At 40.6% G+C, this 23,255-nt stretch overlaps 1 protein-coding gene, 1 long non-coding RNA gene and 1 pseudogene across 2 annotated transcripts in view; 2 read left to right on the top strand and 1 right to left on the bottom strand.

Annotated features, from left to right (window-relative positions):
* Positions 1-20,299, bottom strand: part of LOC132683447 (uncharacterized) — a 47,387-nt gene extending 27,088 nt beyond the window's left edge. Inside the window, exons 1-2 of the long non-coding RNA XR_009612233.3 lie at positions 20,236-20,299; positions 18,480-18,681 (exon numbers count right to left, since the gene is read on the bottom strand). This is a non-coding gene — a long non-coding RNA (uncharacterized LOC132683447). The remainder of the gene's footprint in view (positions 1-18,479; positions 18,682-20,235) is intronic.
* LOC132683443 (5-hydroxytryptamine receptor 3C-like) lies at positions 1,366-7,084 on the top strand. Its single transcript, XM_060639363.3, has 9 exons — positions 1,366-1,432; positions 2,739-2,905; positions 3,328-3,372; positions 4,605-4,714; positions 5,139-5,308; positions 5,630-5,790; positions 6,125-6,329; positions 6,536-6,751; positions 6,868-7,084. The coding sequence occupies exons 1-9, from the start codon at positions 1,366-1,368 to the stop codon at positions 7,068-7,070; spliced, it is 1,344 nt and encodes a 447-aa protein (XP_060495346.2). The 3' UTR covers positions 7,071-7,084.
* Positions 20,300-21,511: 1,212 nt separating the features above from the next.
* Positions 21,512-21,610, top strand: LOC132684455 (U6 spliceosomal RNA; annotated as a pseudogene).
* Positions 21,611-23,255: the final 1,645 nt, after the last annotated feature.

Raw genomic sequence — 23,255 nt, 5'->3', positions numbered from 1 at the left:
ATTCGTGAGATTGAGCCCCACATCGTGGGGTTCAGCCCTGACAGAATGGAGCCTGCTTGGGATCCTCTCTCTCTGCCTCTCTCTCTCTCAAAATAAATAAATAAAACTTAAAAAAAAAAAAAAAGGACAACATAAGGATCCTGGTGTTAAAGTTCCATATCTTGACTATATTGATATCAGTATCCTGTTTGTAGTATGGTAACACAGCCCAGCCCAAAGGTTTTCAGTGGAGTGTGAATCAGACCATCTGGGGAGCTTTTAAATACATACATTCTCTGGGGCACCTGGGTGGCTCAGGTGATTAAGCTTCAACCTCCGCTCAGTTCATGATCTCATGGTTTGTGGGTTTGAGGCCCGCATGGGACTCTCTGCTGAACAGCTCAGCGCCTGGAGCCTGCTTTGGATTCTGTCTCTCCCTTTCTCTCTGCCCCTCCCCCGCTTGTGAGCGCACACGCTCTCGCTCTCTCTCAAAAATAAATAAACATTAAAAAAAATTTTATAAATATACACATACCTTCCGCAGGGGTGGATGGGTGGGAGTTCAGATATTTTCAAAAAGTTCATCAAATGATTTTTTACTCACACATTCCTACATGGCCCCAGAGCTGTAGGCCTTTAGAGACATTAGGGTAAGGAAGCACGAGTAGGAGAGGTCTGTTTTAGGAGAATGGCAAAATGGAGGATTAGACTGGGGGTAAAACAGGTAGAGGAAACCTTCTGAAGAAGCTGCCCCAATAGTGCAAACAAGGGATGATGCAGATCATACTAGCTGTGCTGGCCATGGGGACAGACATCTGTCAGCCCGGATTCTGTCCCAGAGAAAGAAACTTACTCTCTCCATATTTTTAGCTCAATATTGACAATAATCCCAAATGTCCACAAGTGGATAAAGAATACATTTCCAAGTATGCAACAAAATAATTACATGTTCTTGCCCCCCAAGATTAGCAGGTGTCTCTACCACACCCCCTTCTATGTGGTCCATGCACTTTCCCTGAGGCACAAGTTAGTTCCAGGAGGACCTGATGAGACCTTTATCCATGGCCTTACCTGCCCGATCTCCCAAGTCCCCCATTTTTTCTGAAGGGTACTTGGAACTCAGATTTCAAACTCATCCTGCTAAACATGTGCTTTTCCCCTGGTTTAGGCCTTACTTCCCCTTGTCTGGGGCCCGGAAGGCATACTTACACAGGGGCAAGCAGGACACTCTGCTGTGACCTCTCTGGCCACAGCCTCTCACCAGGGAGTGGTCACCTGTCATGCACACTATTCAAAACCAGGAACCAAGGTGTGGTCTGAGCTCCTTTAAGCTCAAGGGTTTGGGGGCTCCTGGTGAGTCCCCAGAGAAGAGTCCAGAAGAGGAGGATGGAAGGGGGGTGGCCTTCTGGGGGGGCATTCCTCCTCTGCCTCACTGTCAACCTTCTGCTTCCAGGTAAGATGGGGCAAGAACAGGACAAGATGGGAATGCTGTTCTGGGCAAAATCCAGAAATCCTCTCATTCTCCAGAACTAGGAGCATCTAAAATAACTGGGTTAAACATTTCCTTTCTCTGTAATATCTATGTTTTGACTTCCTTGGAAACAGATGAAAAACCCATTTCACTGATCAGTACACACAACCCCCCTCTCATTTGCCTGCCTAGGCATCTACTAAACTGTTTGTCCTTCCATTTACCACCTCTCCAATCCCACCCCTTTATAGTGTCCAACTTTTCCTTTCTACCAAGATATAGTAACTATGAACAGGGTGATCTGGGTCCTGTTGGCAATAACATAGCTCCTTTCCCATCTCACTCAGGAAGATATTGCAGAGGAGGTGATGTGGAGGGGAAAGGGAAATGTTTTCTTCCTCTGGGATAAGTTTCTCCTTAGTTTGGCGATGTACCTTATGAGTCAGCTGATATGGGGAGGTAATGGATGAGGTACGAGAAAGAACTTGCTGGGCCGCAGTTATAGGAATAACCACAGTCATCTGGGGCTGGGATGTGGGTGAAGGGGGCCAACGGGCTTTTACATTTCATTGTACATCTCCACCAAGCACACAGTAGATGATCAATGAAATAGTCTCAAAATGGTGATAATGAAAATGGCTCCCACAGATCTTTGAGGAAGTCACTGAATTTGAGAAGGGCACAGAGCACAGCACATAGTAGGTAGTTGATAAATTCACATTAGTGCAACATTAAGTTCCCACATATTTTACATCACACTTACGATGTACTCATGATTTACTTCGTTCTAAACTTTTCCTTCCAGGACATGGGGAAATGTAAAAGTGGGAAGAGGAAATTAAGAAACAAAATTTTAGGGAAATTTTGTTCAGTGACTATAAGAATGAATCATAACAGAGCTAGAAAGAAAAATGTATGGTCAGACAAAAGCCAAAACTTCAGGTTTGGGACTACAGAAGAAATAGGACTCCCCCCAGAGGCTGTTTGCATATGAATTTGAATAGGCTTTATATGGGAGCAAAGCACAGGAAGAAAGGGCTGAGCCCAGGTTCAGCTTACCACATCAACTTCCACCATTTGCCTACCAGACCAGCCCAACCTCTCCAGCCTGGCAGGAAGGAGTTGGCCTTCAGAAGTCTTGGCCCAGAAGGAGGGGCTCACGTGCCTCAACCCATGTCCACATTTTCTTTCTCTGCAGAGAGGTTCTCAGGCCTCAACCCTGGTACTCATCTCGCTTAGAAAACATGAAAGCCCTATTCCCACCTCACGGGGCCTCTGCTCTCTACAGGAAGGTCAAACACTTTCACCATCAATTGCTCAGGCTTTCACCGACATGGGGTGGACCCTGCTGTCTTCCAGACTATATTTAAGCAGAAGGACTTCCGTCCAGTCATCAACTACAGCATCCCCACTCAGGTCAACATCTCCTTCACTTTGTCTGCCATCCTGGATGTGGTGAGTTCTACATTCTTTCCATAGGCTGCCAGTAGGGAACAAGGAGTCTTCACCCTGATAACCCAACCTTGCACTGGTCTAGTGGCGAGCAATCAGTCTTCAAATGCCCTACAGGTTAGATGTCCATCCTATGGGCTGGAGAGACATGAAGGAGAACACTGCCGTGATGTTTCTAAAGGGAACATTTGTCCTGAGTTCTGCCCCTGTAGGCAGATAAAAAAAAAAAACATATTTCCAGTGGGCCCCATGCTGGTTTTTTCCCCTACGTTTGCCATACAACCTACATTTTTTGGACCTACCTTTCTTTTGAGACCAGTGACTGAAAGCTGACACACAGGACCACGTAGGAAACAAAGGCAAGAAATAGACTGGGACCTGATCTCAAGGCATTAATCATCCTAAATGGGGACTTTTTTTGTCAGGATGCACAACTTCAGCTGCTGACATCATTTCTGTGGTTAAAGATGGTATGTAGGTCCAGTTTTGTTCTCTTTTTTTTTTTTTCTGGTCTTGTTTGCAAAAAGCACATTTGTTGACATTGGCAGTGCCAGAGCGAATAGACAAATCCAACCAAAATAGAGCCCATACTGATGACAAATAGCTTTTTGAGCTGCCAAAGAACTTTGAAAGACATCAATGGAAAATATAGGAAGAAGGGGGGGTGGTGCAGTTGGGAACCCCCAACTAAGCTCCAGGGCCCAAAGGTATCCAGCACCCAGCTTAAGATTTCTCTTGGGGCGCCTGGGTGGCGCAGTCGGTTAAGCGTCCGACTTCAGCCAGGTCACGATCTCGCGGTCCGTGAGTTCGAGCCCCGCGTCAGGCTCTGGGCTGATGGCTCGGAGCCTGGAGCCTGTTTCCGATTCTGTGTCTCCCTCTCTCTCTGACCCTCCCCCGTTCATGCTCTGTCTCTCTCTATCCCAAAATAAATAAAAAACGTTGAAAAAAAAAATTAAAAATTGTTTAAAAAAAAAAAAAAAAAAAGATTTCTCTTGAATGTGTGTGGGGGGGGAGGGGGTGGGGGGGGCGGTGTGCTTGGGTGGTTCAGTCGGTTAAGCATCTGCCTTAGGCTCAAGTCATGATCTCACAGTTTGGTTCATGAGCTCGAGCCCCACTCCAGGCTCCGCCCTCTCTCTCCCTCTGTCTCTGCACCTAGTGGGATTCTCTCTCTCCACCCCCCCTCCGCCCCTCACTCTCTCACGCTCTCTCTCAAAAATAAATTAAAAAAAAAAAGATTTCCCTTGAGTGGGAAGTGTAAGGCCAATAAGACTTTGTTAGCTAGAGAAGGGGGAACTTATCACCAGGAAGAGAAGAGGAATCAGAGTTTAAAAGGAATGAAGTTTTTTAAAAAAGCGACATGCATAACAATGTGCAAAGTATGAGTTTATCTGTGTAAATAAAAACGAATGCTGGAATATGTATTAATTTATTTTCTGGAAAGATACCAAGAAGCTGTTAAAAAGGAGATTGAGATGGGGCTATGAACTGAGTTGGAGTGAATTGAGAAAGGAGAAGCTTGTTTTTTATATTATACTTTCTGGAATGGTTAAAGTTTTATCCTATGCCTGTAGTACATACATTTAGGAAAAAATACATACATATGAATATATATATATATATGTAAGGGAACAGAAGGGTAGATGCTGACATAAACTAGCTCCAGGTATCAGCCATAACCAACCTTCTGTGCTCTGTGCTCTAGATCTGGACTAACCCATTCATCAGCTGGGATCCAGAAAAATGTGGTGCTATCAGTAAACTCACTGTGACAACTGAGAACCTGTGGCTCCCAGACATCTTCATTGTGGAATCGTGGGTACCAGGACTAAGGAATACTGGAGTGGAGATCCTTTTGCAAGGAGCAGGCCAGGGCAGTGTAGGGCAAACCCATTCAGTTGGGGCCACCAAAACTTATTTCAGAGAGGAGCACAATCACGGCTCACCAACTTCTCCCACAGAAATGAAAAAGTGGTGGGCAGGAAAGATGGCGGAGTGGCCACAATGAGCAACATTGGGAAGCCCCACCTTAAGAGAGACACTTAAGCTGGGGCGCTTGGGTGGCTCAATCTGTTAAGCATTCCACTCTTGATTTCAGCTCTGGTAATGATCCCGGGGTCATGGGATCGAGCCCTACATTGGGCTCCATGCTGAGCATGGAACCTACTTTAATAAAAGAGAGAAACTTAAGCTGATGTGAAACCCAGAGCACCTGCCTCTCTCCCCTTCTGCCACTTAGCATGGATGTGGATCAGACCCCAGAAGGCCTCTCTGCATATGTGACTAATGACGGTCACATTGTGTATAACAAACCAATGCAGGTGACCAGCATCTGTAGCCTGGACATCTTCTACTTCCCCTTTGACCAGCAGAACTGCACACTCACCTTTAGCTTTTTCCTCTACACAGGTGAGTTGCAGTGGGGGTTCTGGGATGGGGTAAAATGAGATCAACCAATGGGACAACAAAACAGCACACACAGGCAAATTTATTCTTTCTAATGCCTAAAAAGGAGAGTGTGGGGGTGGTGGGGTGGGGGAGTTGAACTTAGGAGGAGATAAGACTTCTGAGAAAGCCCAAAATTGAAAACAGGCAACTGAGGAGCAAGGAAGCTGTGTTATGGGGCAACCAGAAAGAGGTCGCTAAAGCAGTTTGCTAGTTCATCTCTCTGAGCCCTGCACAGAGCAGGTGCTAAACAGAGTGTTGAATGAATGTTTGTCTCCCCTGCAGTGGAAAATATGTTGCTGGGCATGGAAAAGGAGGTGTGGGAGATAGCGGACACGTCACGTGACATCGTCCGCACACAAGGGGAATGGGAGCTCCTGGGCATCAACAAGGCCACCCCAAAGATGTCTGTGGGCTCCAGTCTTTTTGACCAGATCATGTTCTATGTAAGCCCAGAGACTGTGAGATGTGTCTGTCCCCCTTACCTCCCTCATCAGACCTTCCTAAGTCACAGAGCTTCTCACTTCTTGTCCTGTGACCAGAAAACCACTGGGTGCCACAACCCTTAGTCCTTCCTCTCTCCCAAGTCCCCCAAATCAACCCCCCTTTCTGAGCCTGCTAGCACTGGCACAGGTTTTCTTTTGTGAAAGCTGCTTCTTCATCCAGCCCCAGAAAGAGCCACCGTTGGGTTGAGAACATCAAGGAAGGAAGGGGCTGGAATCATCCCTATTTCCCCTCAATCCTAGCTTCACCTGGTTCTCTGCTCTCTCCTCCCCCCAGGTGGCCATCAGGCGCAGGCCCAGCCTCTACGTCATAAACCTTCTGGTACCCAGCAGCTTTCTGATTTCCACTGATGCCCTCAGCTTCTACCTGCCAGCAGAAAGTGAGAATCGTGCCCCATTCAATATAACACTTTTGCTGGGCTACAACGTCTTCCTGCTCATGATGAATAAACTACTTCCTGCTAGTGGCACCCCGCTCATCAGTATGCCCACCTCCTCACTGTTGGAAAGTAGGGGACAGGGAAAGGAGGCAGGGTAGACAGGTGCACTGGCTCGACCTGCCAAGGCAGCTAAGGCAGAAAGGAAAAAGCAGTCATCTCAGAAAGGGCTTTCTGTGTGAGACACAGAAAAGGGGGGATTGGTGGTTCTTCTGGGCCTCAATCACACATGTTCCTTACCCCTATCCCAGGTGTCTACTTTGCCCTGTGTCTGTCCCTGATGGTGGTCAGCCTGCTGGAGACCATCTTCATCACCTACCTGCTGCACATGGCCACCACCCAGCCCCCACCCATGCCTCCGTGGCTCTACTCTCTGCTCTTCCATTGCACCAGCCCAGGGAAGTGCTGCCCTGTTGCACTCTGGAATGAGAATACAGGTCCAGGCCTCATGTCCACTCACCTGCCTGGTAAGGAAAGTCTGCACTGCCCCTATTCTCTACACTGGGTGTAGAGTCCCCAGTCTCCCACTTCCCCAAACCTGTCTCCTTCCCACTTCATAGCTGAGTCTCTGTCTTCTCCACAGGACTGAAGGAGCCAGGACAGTTGGTAGGGAAGGAGCTGGGATCCAGAGAGGCAGAGCTGAATGGGGGCTCAGGATTGACAAGCACCCAGCTAGCTGACCGGTGGGTGCAGTTCAGCCACATGATGGACACCTTCCTCTTCCGCCTCTATCTGATCTTCTTGGCCTCCTCCATTATCACGGTCATCGTTCTATGGAACACCTAGGAGCTGAATTCTAATGGTGCAAGAGCAACCCAGTGTTCAAGTTTTCTCAGCGTCGACTGACCATCCCAGACCCCATTCCTCTGCTCCAATTTGCATACACAGTCCCAAATATGCCAGAATCCCTGCTCCGGGGCTTAAATAGAACCTCTGCAGACTCTCTCAGAAATAGGACTATATTTCTAAAACATAATGAATTCAGAATATACATGTTTATGTTAGAAATATAATTTTCACTGGAAAAGGAATACTTTATAATAACTCATCGACTGGTATAGAGGAAAGGGGTTAAAACTCTTTTTAAATATAGGCTAACATAGTTACTTATTCTTTTAATAAATATTTATTGAGCACCTACCATGTGCTAGGCACTGTTTTGAGTGCTGAGGATACAGCAGTGAGCCAAACTGACAAAAATCTCTGCGCTCACAGAGCTTACATTGAGGGTAGGTGGAGACTGACAATAAAGGAGATAAATATGCGAAACATGGAGTATGTGCTAAGTGCCAAGGGGGAAAATCAAATTAGGGAAGGAAGAATGGGAAATGGGGGAGGAGATTGAAAGTTTAGGTGGGTGGCCAGGGGAGGCTTCATGATAACTTCCTGCCTGGCTGGTTCCTATGCTGTTATTCCACAAAAGAACCAGGTGGAGCACAGGTGGTGCTATAAACAAATGTCCCTTGACAAATGGAGACTTGAGGATGACTCAAACAGAGCTCTGTCCTCCAAGGGCTTATGGCCCAGCTGGAGAAATAAAATGTATATGTGAAATAATTTCAATTAAATATAGAATGTGTTTTGAAAGTTTTGGTGAGTGCTATTAAAAAGAAAGTGCTGTAGGGGAGCCTGGGTGGCTCAGCCAGTTAAGCATCTGACTCTTGGTATCAACTCAAAAATCATGACCTTGCAGTTCATGAGATCAAGCCTCACATCGGGCTCTGAGCTGACAGTGCAGAGTCTGCTTGGGATTCTCTCTCTCTCCCTCTCTCTGCCCCTCCCCTGCTTGCACACATGCTCTCTTTCTCTCTCAAAATAAATAAATGAGATAAAGATTAAAAAAAGAAATAAAGAAACTGCTGTACAGTTCAGAGGAGAAAAGATTCTTCTAGCCGGAGCAATGGTTCTCGATCCTGTCTGCGCATTGGAATCATCTGAAGAGACTTTTAAATAATCCTAGCCCCCAGGGCTTATCCCAGACCAATGAAATCAGAACCTTTGGTGTGGACCCTGGATTTGGTATACTTGGAAGCTGCCCGTGAGATTCTAATGTGCAGCCAGCGTTGAAACCACTGAGCTAGTGGAGGAGGCAGTGTTGACTTGGACTCTGAAGGATGACTAATATATGAACAGATGGAGGACTTGCTGGGTCTAATTACAATGCACCTCTGGAGTTACATTTGGGCAGAATCAAAGCAGGTTGGGCCTCAGGGGCCCAGGTGTTTGTGCAGCAGTAGTTGAACGGTGGGATCGAGGCAGAATCACGACACACTCATTCTCATGGTACTCAGAAGGCTCAAGTGTCCAGAACAAACTCATAAAATCATCTACTAGAAATAGCCCCACATTAGAATGCAAAATAGTTCAGGCATTTCAGAAAACAATTCAGCAGCTCCTCCAAGTATTGAACATAGAATTACCCTATAACCCAGCAATTCCACTCCTAGATACATGCCCAAGAGAAATGAAAACATATGTCCACACAAAAACTTGTATACAATGTTCATAGCAACATTATTCAAAATGGTTAAAACAACCCAAATGTCTATTAACCAACGAATAGATAAGTAAATTTTGTATATCCACACAATGGAATACTATTGTTATTTGGTTATAAAAAGGAATGAAACACTCAGACATGCTACAACATGGATAAACCTTGAAAACATTATGCTAAGTAAGAGAAAAGCCAGTCACAAAAGACCACATATTATATAATCCCACTTAAGTGAAATGTCCAGAATATGCTAATCTATAGAGACAGGAAGTAGATTAGTGGTTGCCTAGGACTTGGTGGATAAAGGGGCAGGTGAACAAAGAATGACACTAATGGGTACAGTATTTCTTTGGGGGATAATAAAAATGTCCTAAGAGTAGACTGGTGATGACTGCCTAACTCCATAAATATACTAAAAAACCATTGAACTGTACACTTTAAATAGGTGAATTTGATGGTATGTAAATTATATCTCAATAAAATTGCTAAACAATAACAAAAAATAAATAACCCCACCACAAAATTATCTGTGCCCATCACTTCTCTCCTGCTTACTCTCTCATTCCCCTGCTCCCTGCTGTCATCTCCCTGACTCTCTGACTCCTGACTCCATATATTCAGTTTTCATCAATGTCTGTCCCTGATCCTCCTCCACCATCATATGACTCACCAGGGGCCCACGGACTGCAGCTCCCCACTCACCTGTCAGCTTTGCATGCTTCCTTGAGTTGGAAATCACCCACAACTTCAAGTCAGACACAGTTTCCACCATCTCTAACGATATGACACATTTACCAGTCAGATAAACTCAGAGATCCTTGATAGGAGATGGGAAATGAGACATTATACCTAAGATAAATAGTTCTCAGAACCTCGGACTATTACCCATGGAGGATTCTTGCAATGAAGAATATAGCAGCCCTGCTTCACTTTCTGCAATTAAAGATGAAAACACAAGGCTGGGGTAGCTGGTAACCCCTGTTGGTCACCTGGCAGGTGGAGCTCCTGCACATGGGGCATGCTATCAGGCTCAAATGAGAGCTTCTACCTCTACGGACCATCTAGTCACCTGGTGCCCAGAAGAGTAACATGGAATGAATGGAGTAAAGCATTCATTCATTCATTCAATCTTTACTAAGTGCTTATTTATGTAATAGATACTTTAAGTTCTGGGGATAAACAAGTAAAACAGACAAGAGGAGGCTAATCTTCTAAAGTAACAAACTGATGATTTCATATACTGATAATTGCTCTGAAGAAAATAAAGAGTGTAACAGGACAGAGAGTGACACACAGATTAACAGGATGTTCCAGGAAGGCCTCTCTGAGAAAGTGGCATCTGTGTTAGCTGAGAAATAGATGATCATATAATGATGAGATGTGTCCTGGGATTCATACTGATCTAGTCCTAAGGGGAGGTTGGGATGAAACATGATAGGCACGGCATTTATAGAAGTAAATCTGGGTAGCCAGGATCTTTGGATGAGCAAGGTGAGAAATTGGAAAGAGAGTCCCATATTGCTTATTTTGATGCTATTGTATAATGTTTAGGAATTGTAAGGGTAAACATTTACAATCCACTCAAAGGGTTTAGAACAGAATTTTTCAAATGGTTTTGATCACAGAAACTATTTCACTCACCCATGCATACTGCCTTCCTCAAAAAAAAAAGGGGGGGGGGTGATAATATAGAATTAAAACAGAACAAAATTAAAAGCTGCATTAAAGTTATTGCTAGAATTACTTACTATATATGTACTATGAGTTTACCCATTTAATTATAAAACAGTGCCCTGTAAACTTTAAAATAGGTTTTACAACATTTGTCTTGATATTATATTACAAGTTATTTAACAAACTACTAGTCTCTGAAAGAAGATCACCAATGCAATGTCACTACAAAGGCAGATTTGTGTATGTCCATAGATACCTGAAACACAAAGTGAAATGACTTAATGCAAATGCATCACAACACCCTGAAAGGGGTAATGGAACAAACCAAGTGATGTTGAATAGACGAGGAAACAAAGCTAGCAGTTTATTAAAGAGCGTGAATAGCAACTCGACCACCTCAGATCAATGCTGCTGATGTACTGGTAACAAAAAGCCCTGCATCTTGAAAGAACTCCAACAGTCCGCATGTTTGCCTTCAGGAGGGAGCTTTGCCATCCTGCAGCGTGCAGGATCTTAGTAGAATGGCAAATCTGAATCTTGAAGATATCGAGCAATGTGAGATTTTTAGATTACAAATGCCTAATTTTTCTCAATCCTGAATTAACAGATCCTTGGAGAAGGGCAAAGCTGAAAGGAAGACGCAAAGAAAAGAATTGGGGTCTGCCGGCCCTTCGGGAGTTCTATACCGCCCTCTAGTGGGGACCCTACCCAGACCTTGTCTGAGATCGTTGGTAACCTTAGGTATGCAAAAGAGCATAACATGCAGAGTGTACCTACATTATCCATATTTTCCCGACTAAAATTTGGACAAACATGTCAGATGAGTTGTAAAATCATTTATGTGAACAGATGTATAAAAACCTATAAATAAAATTACATTCATAGACTTAATGAATTACCTTTATTAAAAAAGTTACATGAAAAGAAATATGAAATCTGCAAAAAACAAAACAAAGCAAAAATGACAAAGAATGCATATCAACACGCACCTGTGGTTTTCATCATTGACCTACTGTTGAAGTTGACAAGTAGATGAACTATTATTCCACCTGCCTTTGTTGAGCAAGCTCTCTGCTTGTTTGAATATTAAGGAGTCTGAAGTAAAATAAGAGACATGGTGGCTTGTACAGTTTTCATGGAAGGGGGGGTGATAATATAGAATTATCTATAATTTCCCTTATGTTCATCTGTTTTGCATCTTAAATTCCACATGTGAGTAAAGATACATTTGTCTTTGTCTAATTTTGCTTTGCATAATACACTCTAGTTCCATCCATGTTGTTGCAAATGGCAAGATTTCATTTTTTTTGATTGCCGAGTAATACTCCATTGTGTATATATACCACATCTTCTTTATCCATTCATCCATCGATGGACATTTGGGCTCTTTCCATACTTTGGCTATTGTTGATAGGGCTGCTATAAACATTGGGGTGCGTGTGCCCCTTCAAAACAACACACCTGCATCCTTTGGATAAACACCTAGTAGTACAATCACTGGGTCATTGGATAGTTCTATTTTAAATTTTTTGAGGAACCTTCAGATTGTTTTCCAGAGTGGCTGCACCAGTTTGCATTCCCACCAGCAGTGCAAAAGTGTTCCTCTTTCTCTGCATCCTCGCCAACATCAGTTGTTGCCTGAGTTGTTAATGTTAGCCATTCTGACAGGTGTAAGGTGGGATCTCATTGTGGTTTTGATTTGTATTTCCCTGATGATGAGTGATGTGGAGCATTTTTTCATGTGTCTGTTAGCCATCTCTATGTCTTCTTTGGAAAAGTGTCTATTCATGTCTTTTAAGCACCCTACTCTTGATTTCAGTTCAGGTCATGATCTTACGGTTTGTGAGATCAAATCCTGTGTCGGTCTCCGCACTGACAGTGCAAAGCCTGCTTGGGATTCTCTCCCTCTCCCTTTCTCTCTGTCCCTCCCCTCCTCACACTCAGTCTCTCTCTGTCTCTCTCTCAAAATAAAAAAAAAAACAACACATTTTTTTAAAAGTCTTTAAAAAATGATAGCCATCACTTACTGAGTACTTTCTATATGCCAAGTCTATCACATCCATTATCTTGTTTTATCCTCACAACACTTCTATGAGGTAGGTGTTAACATTATTCCCAGTTTTCAGATAAGGACCCCAAGGTAGAAGGAAGTTAGGATCCTTCCCCAGGGTCACACAGCAAGTAAATGATAGAACCATTTTGAACCCAATTATGTATAACTCTTAATCCTATGTTTTAACACATGTAGGTCATTGCCAAGGAATGCAGAAATAATAATTCTTGAATATGAAAAACTAAGCATTAGACTCTGAATCCAGAATGATCTCTACCAAAGGATTTATCCCACCTCACTCTATTTGATAACTCTTAGCCTCTGGGTGTCAGTCTTCACTGTAGCCACCATTGGCCTTTGGGCTTTCCACAGCTGTTACGATTCCCTGGCCTCTTACTGGGACCCTTAGAAACTGGCTTGTTCACACACACACACACACACACACACACACGAATGCATGCATAACTGGTGATATCTGAATAAGCTATATGGATTATACCATTTAAAGACAATTTTCAGGAAAAGGCAAAATCATGACTCTCGTATAAAAGGGAATACATATTGAAGAATGGATTCAACTCATATAATATGAGAGAAGCAGACAGGTGTTATAACTGGTTCAAAGGAAAAGTCAAGAAGCACAAATTTATATGGAGTAAAGATACTGAATTACAAATAGAGGTAATTTTTCCACAGGAGGAGGAGGGAAGTCCACTGGAACTCTATAGGACAAGACAGAGTTTGCATATTGATAATGTTGAATTTTACTTTACCTGAGCCCTGTGTTCCCAGAAAACACCAATGGTTAAGAAATTTTCTCAATTCTTTGCTTTCTGAAATCCCTTCACCCTTTTTTGTTTCAGAAAAGAACCACCTTTCCCCAAATATCTCACTCACTGTCCATTCTCTCATGACTCCTGTAGGATTCACAGGTGCCTCCCTTGTTTACCTGTGACAAGACCAAACACAGACTTTTCCCCTTTTGCCTGAACTCACTGGCAAGGTGAGACACAGATCTTCTAACTCCCAGCTCTTTGTCATATGAATGATTAACTGAGATTAGAGCTGTTTATCTCCAAAAACTAGCTAGACACAAAGGTAAACATTTCCTATTTAACTGAGACTTCCCCTGATTGGGAAACAAGCCCAGCTGTAAATCATTCTACCTATAACCTGCTTACTTTTCCCTATAAAAAGTCTAGGGCAAAACCACCCTGCTTACCTACGCTGATCTACGGATATGGATGATCTCCCTACTGCAACAGCCTAAGTAAAATCAGTCTTCTTAATTGTTTGGTTTTTGTCATTGACAATATTCACCAGTTACCTGCAATTTAAAAAGAGTTGACATATAGCACAGAGATAATGAAAGGATTGTTATACGAAAGCTGGGAACCATTACTATAGACAAGGCATAATTTCTTATTGAAGTGCACATTTTTTTCTATAATTTCCACCCTTTTGATCAAAAATAATCTCAAAGGAAGATTATTTTTTATCACAAATAAGGCTGGTCTCTAACTTCACTAGTTATACAGGTGCAACAAGAGTGATAGTTTGCCACTTAGGCCTTCTTAAACTTGCTTTGCTGAAAGTTTTCCCCCAAAACCTCAAATTTGACTTTTAAAAGCCTCTCGATGGGTGCCTGGGTGGCTCAGCTGGTTAAGCATCTGACTCTTGATCTCAACTCAGGTCTTGATCTCAGGGTCATGAGTTCAAGCCCCACGGTGGGTTGTGTTGGGTGTGAAATAAGTAAATAAATAAATAAACCAAAACATAAAATAAAATAATAAAAGCCTCTTGAATCTAGGTACACCAAGAACTCAACACCAGATTTCAGCTACAGTACCCATTGGGTAAATTTGTCTCTTCTTAAATCTCCCCAAATATCCTAAGATTCCTGGGTCTGGCAAGAAAGTGACCTTACCCACCCAGAAGCTGGGAACCTTGTAAGCTAAGTACCAACCAATTTTCCTGGAAGGGTTTGTAAGCATTGGCTCCATAAAGTTAACCTAGCTCCTTAGATGTGTCTGGTCATATTTGATTAAAGGAGTGTTATTCCCAAATATAACACTCCAGGCAAGGCCTTGGTTGCATAAGCAGTGTTTCCAATTATGTCCTGGTAAAAAGGAGGACAGATTCTTACTCAATCTATGCCAATAACTATATTGTTATGAAAATGTGATAATTATATTGTAATGAAATTAAGATTATTTAATAAGAGTTTACAAATTCTAGAGGGCTCAGGGAAGGAGAAAAAGCTATCATTCACAAATGTTTCATTTGGTGTACAAAAGCAGAGTCTAAAAAAAAGCAGAGTTATAATTATTAAATTGCTATGAGTTATAGATAGCTTAAGAGTTTAGAGTTTAAGATAGTTTAAGATAAGTTTACATAACTTAAATATCCACAAAATAGAACATTACAAAAATATCAACAATAGTTTAAACAAAAACAGTAATCATCCCTCATCAATTCATCAGTCCTATGTAACTAATTCTTGCTTCAGTGGATCTTGGGCTAGTGGTGTCATGAACCCATTGGCTTCTCTAGAGTTCTAGAAATCCTGACTGAGTCCACTAGTATGGTTTCAAAATTGTTTAAGCAATGCCATCAGAAACCTGTACTCCAAAGTATATAGAATAGTCCGTTTCCATAGAATTCTGAAACATTCCTTTGTTGAATATAAAATACACTGGCCTGTAGTTGATTGAAAAACTTTCAGGGAAGCATCAAAGAAAAAAAAATATCTGTATATGACAGAAGATTTAAATGGTTTTAGTTAGCTTACTAGTTTATTATTGATAATTTTCAAAACTGAAAGACCTTATAAGAATTCATTATAAAAATTATGCAAAATGATAAGGAAATTTGGTTGTTTCTACGGCATGCAAAACAATATAATAAAGTCAATCAAAAAAAACCTTAGAAAAAACAATTATAAACATGATTAACTCTATTTTCAAAGAAGACAGTGAACATTACATCTAATTTATAAAAATGGATGAACATGCTTTTAACAAAGAAAAAATAGTGAGACCTACCATATAATAATCCTAACTTTATATATCATGCACAGACCAAGCTTATTGTAAGAATATACCAAGAACATATCAAGGATGTCAAGTAAAGAGATTCAGTAAGTCTTCAGTAAGTCCTAAACATCTGTATATTAATTAAATTATCAGTGATCAGTGATCCCCAGTTGAAGCCCAGAAGATGCTAGATTCAAATTTAAGAAGTAAAAATGTGATGTCAATATTAAAAAGAAATAGTAACTGAAATTATGACCAAAGGCTCCAGCCACATGACCAAGAGATCTGTTGCCCTCTCCTGGAGGCCAATACCCCATGACTCAGTTCTGGCTCAAAGGAAAATGGACACATGCAAAACTACTAGACTTACTTTTGCTTTTTTCTTCCTTTCTTCCTCTTAAAAAATGATTCTAAATTCACATAAAATTTCTAAAAATACTACAAATGCCCGTGTACCCTTCACCAGGATTCCTATCAATCATGGATATTTCCAAAGCATTGAGAAACAGTTGCAGAACTGATGACTCCTTAACCCTGAATATTTCAGTGCATATTTCCTAAAAACTAGGACACTCTCCCATACAACCACAGTATAACCATCATAATCAGAAAATTAACATCAATCCAAGATTATCATCTAATCTATAAGCCCTATTTGAATTTTGCCTCTTGTTCCAATAATGTCTTATAAAGTGCAGTATTCGGCCCAGAAATAAACACTGCATTTAGCTTCAGTCTCCTTCAGTCTCCCTCAATCTAGAACAGTTTCTCAGTCTCTTTGTCTTTCATGATCTTGACATTTGTGAAAAGTACTGCCAGTTATTTTCTAGATTGCTCCTCAATTGTATTTGTCTAACATTTACTTATAATTTATGCATTTTTTGCAGGAATACCCCAGAAGTGATGCTGGGTTCTTCTCAGTGCATCAAGGGAAATAAACAATGTCAATTTGTCCCTTTAGTGATGATATTAACTGTTAACTAGTAGTTAAACGAATCAGTTGACTAGTAGTTAATTAAATTAGTAGTTAATTAGTATCTAAAGGTAATTATCAAGTATGGTATGTTTACTAATAAGTAATTAATAAGAGTTTTTCAGAAAGATGTTTTTAGACTATGTAGTTATCCCATTCCTCACCATAGTGATTCTTGTATGAATTACTTACTCGAGGATCTTTACCAAATCGTTATTTTCTATTTCCATCATTTCTTCTACATTTATTCACTGGCACTCTAATGTAAAGTAGAGCTTTAGCTTTTATTTTACTCATTTATATCAGTACATATTCATGGGGGTGCCTGGGTGGCTCAGTCTGTTGAGCATCCAACTCCGTTTTGGCTTAGGTCATGATCTCATGGTCATGGGATCTAGTCCTGCCACCAGCTCCGTGCTGGGTATGGAGTCTGCTTGGGATTCTCTCTCTCCTGCTCCCTCTGCCCCTCCTCCCCCAAAATAAAAATAAATAAAAACTTTAAAAATACATACTCATGGATCATGTTATTCAAAAAATTAAATCCACTATTATTGATATTTATTTTGATGCTCAATTGCTTGAACTTACTCTAGACCAAAAAGAAGAAAGCAGTAGTTGACAATATGGCAGTGACAGGAATGTAGGGGAAATGTCCACTTCATTTGTCAATGCCCTTCTTCCAAAGACCACCAGAAACATACGTGTAGTTAAACAAGTTGGCTTTACTGCTCATTACAACAAGGGAGAACACGAACCATAGGTAACCATGGGGTATTGCAGTAGAAGAGTATTAGAAGAACCTGCTCTAGGATTTGGTCTTCCCTTTGGATGATTTAGGGAGAGCATAAAGAAGGATTTGGGGGCGCCTGAGTGGCTCAGTCGGTTGAGCATCTGGCTTCGGCTCAGGTCATGATCTCGCGGTCCGTGGGTTCGAGCCCCGCATCGGGCTCTGTGCTGACAGCTCAGAGCCTGGAGCCTGCTTCGGATTCTGTGTCTCCCTCTCTCTCTGACCCTCCCCCGTTCATGCTCTGTCTCTCTCTGTCTCAAAAATAAATAAACATTAAAAAAAATTTTTTTTAAAAAGAAGGAAGGATTTGTTCAAAATTGAATGCTGTCAGAAATCAGGGGTATGATTGCATAAAAAGTAATAGTCATTCATTTAGCAAGAGGGGAAATATTTGGTATTTTGTGGTTTTACATAGTTATTTTTGTATGTGAATAGACAAAATTATGAAGTAGCCTTGTTTTGTCTCATTCTGTCATGGTCTCAGGATAATCATGTCTGAGGTTGGTATTCTGTAAGATTGTTTACAAATGAACAAATGGCCTGTGAGTGTCAGATCACTTCTGGACATCAGAGGCTGCTTCTTATTTCTTTCTCACAATGTGAAGAGTGGGGAGTGGGTGATTGTGCAGTGTCACACTCCAGCATTTTATTGGATTACCACAGTTCTTAAAACAGCTTTCTACAGCCATACGCATCACTAACTTTATACCTTCTCTAAGTGGCAAAAATGAACATGTTTATATTGCCTCTTTATAGCATATAAAATAAGAGAGGATCAAATGGATGAAGGGGGTCAAAAGGCAAAAACTTCCAGTTATAAAATAAATAAATCATGGGGATGTAATGTACAGCATGGTCACTACAGTTAGTAGTGAGTTCCTAAGAGAGTAGATCTTAAAAGTTCCCATCACAAGAAAAAAATTTGTAACTATATTTGGTAACATGTTTTGTTTTATTTTATTATTTTTTTAAAGTTTATTTAAAACTCGCTCAGCTGACTGAGTCACCCAGGCACCCCTGTATGGCGACATGTTAACTAGACTTATGGTGGTGATGATTTTGCAATATATCAAATATCAAATCATTTTGTTGTGCACCTGTAACTAATATAATATGTCAATTATATCTCAATAAAAGCAAAACAAACAAACAAACAGAAACAAATATATGGCTTACCTTAACAAATCAGGGGAGGAACTTAAAAAGGGGTTTCAAGAGCCTAACCAGTAGCAGTACTGCCCAAACAGAGAAAGTATAGCTTTGTGATGAAGATCACATTCTTTGGAGCCAGACTACCCGGGTTCACCTTGCACCTCTGGGCTTCCTACTGGCTATGTGACCGTGGGCAAGTTTCTTAGCAACCCTGAGCCTCTGTTTCCTGGAAGAGGAAACAGTTGGAAGACTAAACAGTGGAAGACTAACAGTTGCAGTTTCATAAGGCTGTTTTGTGGATTCAATTAAATAATTCTCATAAATGTTATGCAACCATGCACTCAATAAATGTTAGCTATTATTACAAAACAAAAATGAAGAAGCAAAAATATGTAAACTCAAAATTATGTTTAGTAATCAGTGCTTGAGTTTAGAAATGATCTAAACATCCAATAAATATCCACTATCTCAATTTAGTGTCAGTCCAAAGCTTTAGGTTACCTAACTACCTTACAAATCCTCTTCAAGCTGACATACTACAAAACACAGTTACTATTGAAATACAATTTTCAGTAAACAAAATAATAAAATAATTACTGTCAGAATAATGAATCAATTTGGTTAAACACAAATCTATACTTTTCATAACCTTAAAAATTAAGTAGAAGTAATGCAACCTATTTGATGAGTAAATCTGCATGCACTTAGGAAGAACTTATCTAAATAGAATAAAAACATAAACTTATACTATACTTAAGATTGATAAATCAAAGGAAACATTGCTATTTTTATTTTTTTTTAAGTTTATTTATTTTGAGAGAGAAAGAGATAGAGAGTGAGCAGGGGAGGGGCAGAGTAAGAGGAGAGAGAGAATCCCAAGCGGGTTCCTCACTGTTAGCACAGAGCCTGACGCGAAGCTTGAACCCACAAACCGTGAGATCATGACCCTAGCCGAAACCCAGAGACTGCTTAACCAACTGAGCCACCCAGGGACCCTACATTGCTCTTTTTGTTAAGCCAAAATTACTAAATCAGTCTCATTTGCCAAAAAACTACCTAAATCACGTGAACTTGAATTCCTAACAATTCTGTGTCAGAATTTCTGTAAGAATATTCTTTAAGTATAGCACATTGAAAGTATTACCAGTTCAACTCCCTGATTTTTTTAAGTAGGGAATATTCAGTTTATAATAAGTGCTTATTTATTTCTATAAGTCAATCAGGATAGAGATCCTTAAAGAAACCTTATAATCAACTTAGTAATGCCATCTGGAGGTAGAAAATATTTCACTTTCACACAATGAGAAAACCTTCTGAACTACAGATGTAACAACAGACAAACAAGTGCAAATAGAACTTCGAGTTTAAATTTTAAAATTTCATCCATAGGTTAAGAGTAGACACAAAATTACAAAACTTCATGGTCCATATAAAAGACCTGTTCTATCCACAGCAGATATAAATTCTTCATTGATTTGAACTCAAAATAGGCAAACACACAAACAGAAAATATTAACAAACCAGTCTCTGACATTTTTCACCCAACAGGGACAAGATATCTTTAAACCATTAATCCATTTACAGAAATCATCAAATGGTCAGACCATAAAACCAAATTTCCAATTGGGAATAATTTACCAGCTAAAACAAATTGAAAACAAAATTAAAATTTGGAAAAACAGAGAGTCACAAAAATACTATTGACTCTTTGGATTTACTTCTGGAAGCCAAGAAAAGATGTACCCAGGTTTATGCCACCCGTGAGACTGATGAATGTTACCTGGCTCTGTAAGGTGAATCCCCTGGGCATCTTGGTGGAACTTCCAAAACTGTTAAAAGATAACTTCGGAAAAAAGCAAAATCATGAATTTCATACAGATATAAAAATGAACATGTGCTAAGATTTTTATTTTCCTTATATGAGGGAACCAAGTGGATGTTATAACTAGTTCAAAGGAAAAATCAAAAGAACACAAATTTATATGGAATAAAGGGGTGGTGAGATGAATTGTAAGGAGAGACAAAATTAATTTTTCCACAAGGAGGAAGTTAGTTGCATTTTTACCAGACAGGACAAAATTCACCTATGTTTCAGCAATCTACAACTTTCAAGAGTGATAAAATTGCTGAAAGTCAAGAAACACAGCTAGAATCAGAGAGCCCTGAAGGGTGTGCTATATGTGATGCATAATTTTCCATTAAAACACAAAACTTTTCGGGGTGCTTGGGTGGCTCAGTTGGTTAAATGGCCGACTTCAGCTCAGGTCATGATCTCGCGGTTCAAGATGTCGAGCCCCATGTCGGGCTCTGCACTGACAGCTCAGAGCCTGAAGCCTGCTTCGGATTCTGTGTCTCCTTCTCTCTCTGCCCCTTCCCCACTCATGCTCTGTCTCTCAAAAATAAATAAAAAAAAAAAAACATTTAAAAAATTTAAAAAAACACAAAACTTTTTCAACAACTAATCTTTATTGCTTACTTTGTGCCAGGAATTGTGCTAAATGCATCACAAGCTTATCTCATTTAATCATCACACTAATTTGGAGAGGTAGGTACTATTTTTTTTTTTAATTTTTTGATGTTTATTTTTGAGAGACAGAGCGTGCGAGTAGAAGAAAAGGAGGAGAGAGAGGGAGACACAGAATCCAAAGCAGGCTCCAGGCTCTGAGCTGTCAGCCCAGGGGCTTGAACTCATGAACGGGGCTTGAACTCACTCATACGGGGCTTGAACTCATGAACTGTGAGGTCATGACCTGAGCCAAAGTCAGACGCTTAGCCGACTGAGCCACCCAGGTGCCCCGAGGTAGGTACTATTATTAAGAATATTTTGTACTTGCTCTGGTGGCATATATATTAAAACCGGAGGGGCACCTTGGTGTCTCAGTTGGTTGAACATCTGACTTTGGCTCAAGTCATAATCTCGCAGTTTGTGGGTTCAAACCCTGCATCAGGCTCTGTGCTGACAGCCTGGAGCCTGCTTCAGATTCTGTGTCTCCCTCTCTCTCTGCCCCTCCCCCTGCTCACACGCTCTCTCTCTCTCTCTCTCTCTCTCAAAAATGAATAAACATTAAAATTTTTTTAAAAAACTGGAATTATACAGAGAAGATTAGCATGGCCCCTGAGCAAGAATATTTTGCAGACTGGGGGGGCACCTATGTGGCTCACTCACTTATGTGTCCGACTCTTGATTTCAGCTCACGTCTTGATCTCAGGATCTTGAGTTCAAGCCCTACATTGGGCTCCGGGTTGGACATGAAGCCAAAAAAAAAAAAAATTTTTTTTTTTGAAAGAGAATATTTTGCAGATTAGGAAACTGAGGCTAGAGGGTTTAAGGAAAGACCTTGTAGCTTTTAATTGCTTATATCTCTTTAGCTAAGAGCCACTTAAAAAAAAACACTTTATTGAGGTATTTTATATACCATAAAATTCACCTATTTCAAGTGTACAATTCAGTGATTGTTAGTAAACTTCACCATAGTATAACCATTACTGTAAGTCAGCTTTAGGACATTTTCATCCAATAAAATGCCTCACATCCATTTACAGCTAAAGCATGTTCCACACCCAGACCCAGAAAACCAATCTACTTTATGCATATATAGATTTGCCTTTCCTAAACATTTCACATAAATGGAATGATACAGTATATAGTCTATTGTGTTTGGCTTCTTGAACTGAACACAGTGTTTTTGAGATTCATTCATGACGTAGCATGTGTCCATAGTTTATCTCCTTTGACTGTGAATAGTAGTTCATCATATGGATATCACATTTATCTATCCATTTACTGTTGATGGAAATTTAGGCTGTTTCCAAATTTTGGCTATTATGAATAATCTTTCTATGAACATCCATGTGCAAGTCTTTCTGTGGATATGCTTTAATCTCTCTTGGGCAACTGCCTAGCAATGGAATTGCTAGGTAGTCTAATAATTTTATCTTTAGCTTTTTGGGGAAATTTTAAACTGTTTTTCAAAGTAATTTTACCATTTTACATTCTCACTGTGTGTAAGGTTCTCAGCTTCTCCATGTCCTCACACACATTGGTTATATGCCTTATTTATTGTAACCATTCTAGAAGATATAAAATGGTATCTCATTGTGGTCTCAATTTGCATTTCTCTGATGACTATGGATGTTGAGCATCTTTTTTTATTTTTTTAAGCTTATTTATTTATTTTGAAAGAGAGAGAAAGTGTGAATCAGGGAGGGGGAGAGAGAGAGAATCCCAAGCAGGCTCTGCACTGACAGTGTGGAGCCCGACGCGGGGCTCAACCTACAAACCTTGAGATCATTACCTGAGCAGAAGTTGGACGCTTAACTGACTGAGCCACCCAGGAGCCCCTTATGTACTTATTAGTCAGAAGTCCTTTTAAAAGAATGTGATTTTCTTAAGGGTACTGGCCATGCTTGCTCATGCTCCTGCTGGTTCTCTTGCCTTTTCCCTCACCCTCCACTGTGAGATACTTAGAGCATCTCACTTATGTTAGAATCACACACACACACACACACACACACACACACATGCACGCACACACACACATTATAGTAAACATATGAAAATTCACTCCTATCTCACATATTATTTACATAAGAATGAAATCCTTGATCTAATTCTCTTGGGCAGATATGCTGTTGGAATTCAGAACTTCTCAGATTTTAGAATGAGAATACATTGCATATACCATATATTACATAATTCTTCCACAGGGGCTTGGGACAGCATTCATAATCAAACACATCTCTATTTCTGCAGAAAAAAAAAATGTATGAATATTCACACTAAGAGGAATAAACATAGAT

This window comes from Panthera onca, chromosome C2 (assembly GCF_046562875.1).
Source record: "Panthera onca isolate mPanOnc1 chromosome C2, mPanOnc1 haplotype 2, whole genome shotgun sequence".
Lineage (NCBI taxonomy): Eukaryota > Metazoa > Chordata > Mammalia > Carnivora > Felidae > Panthera > Panthera onca.
This window is presented reverse-complemented; position numbering and strand designations above follow the sequence as displayed.

Bases quoted from the DNA above. Each gene is read 5' to 3' on its own strand.
- LOC132683443 (XM_060639363.3), top strand. From the start codon at position 1,366: ATGGAAGGGGGGTGGCCTTCTGGGGGGGCATTCCTCCTCTGCCTCACT. The intron at 4,715-5,138 runs GTGGGTACCAGG...TCTGCCACTTAG, and splicing joins GACATCTTCATTGTGGAATC to CATGGATGTGGATCAGACCC. The intron at 5,791-6,124 runs GTAAGCCCAGAG...TCCTCCCCCCAG, and splicing joins TTGACCAGATCATGTTCTAT to GTGGCCATCAGGCGCAGGCC.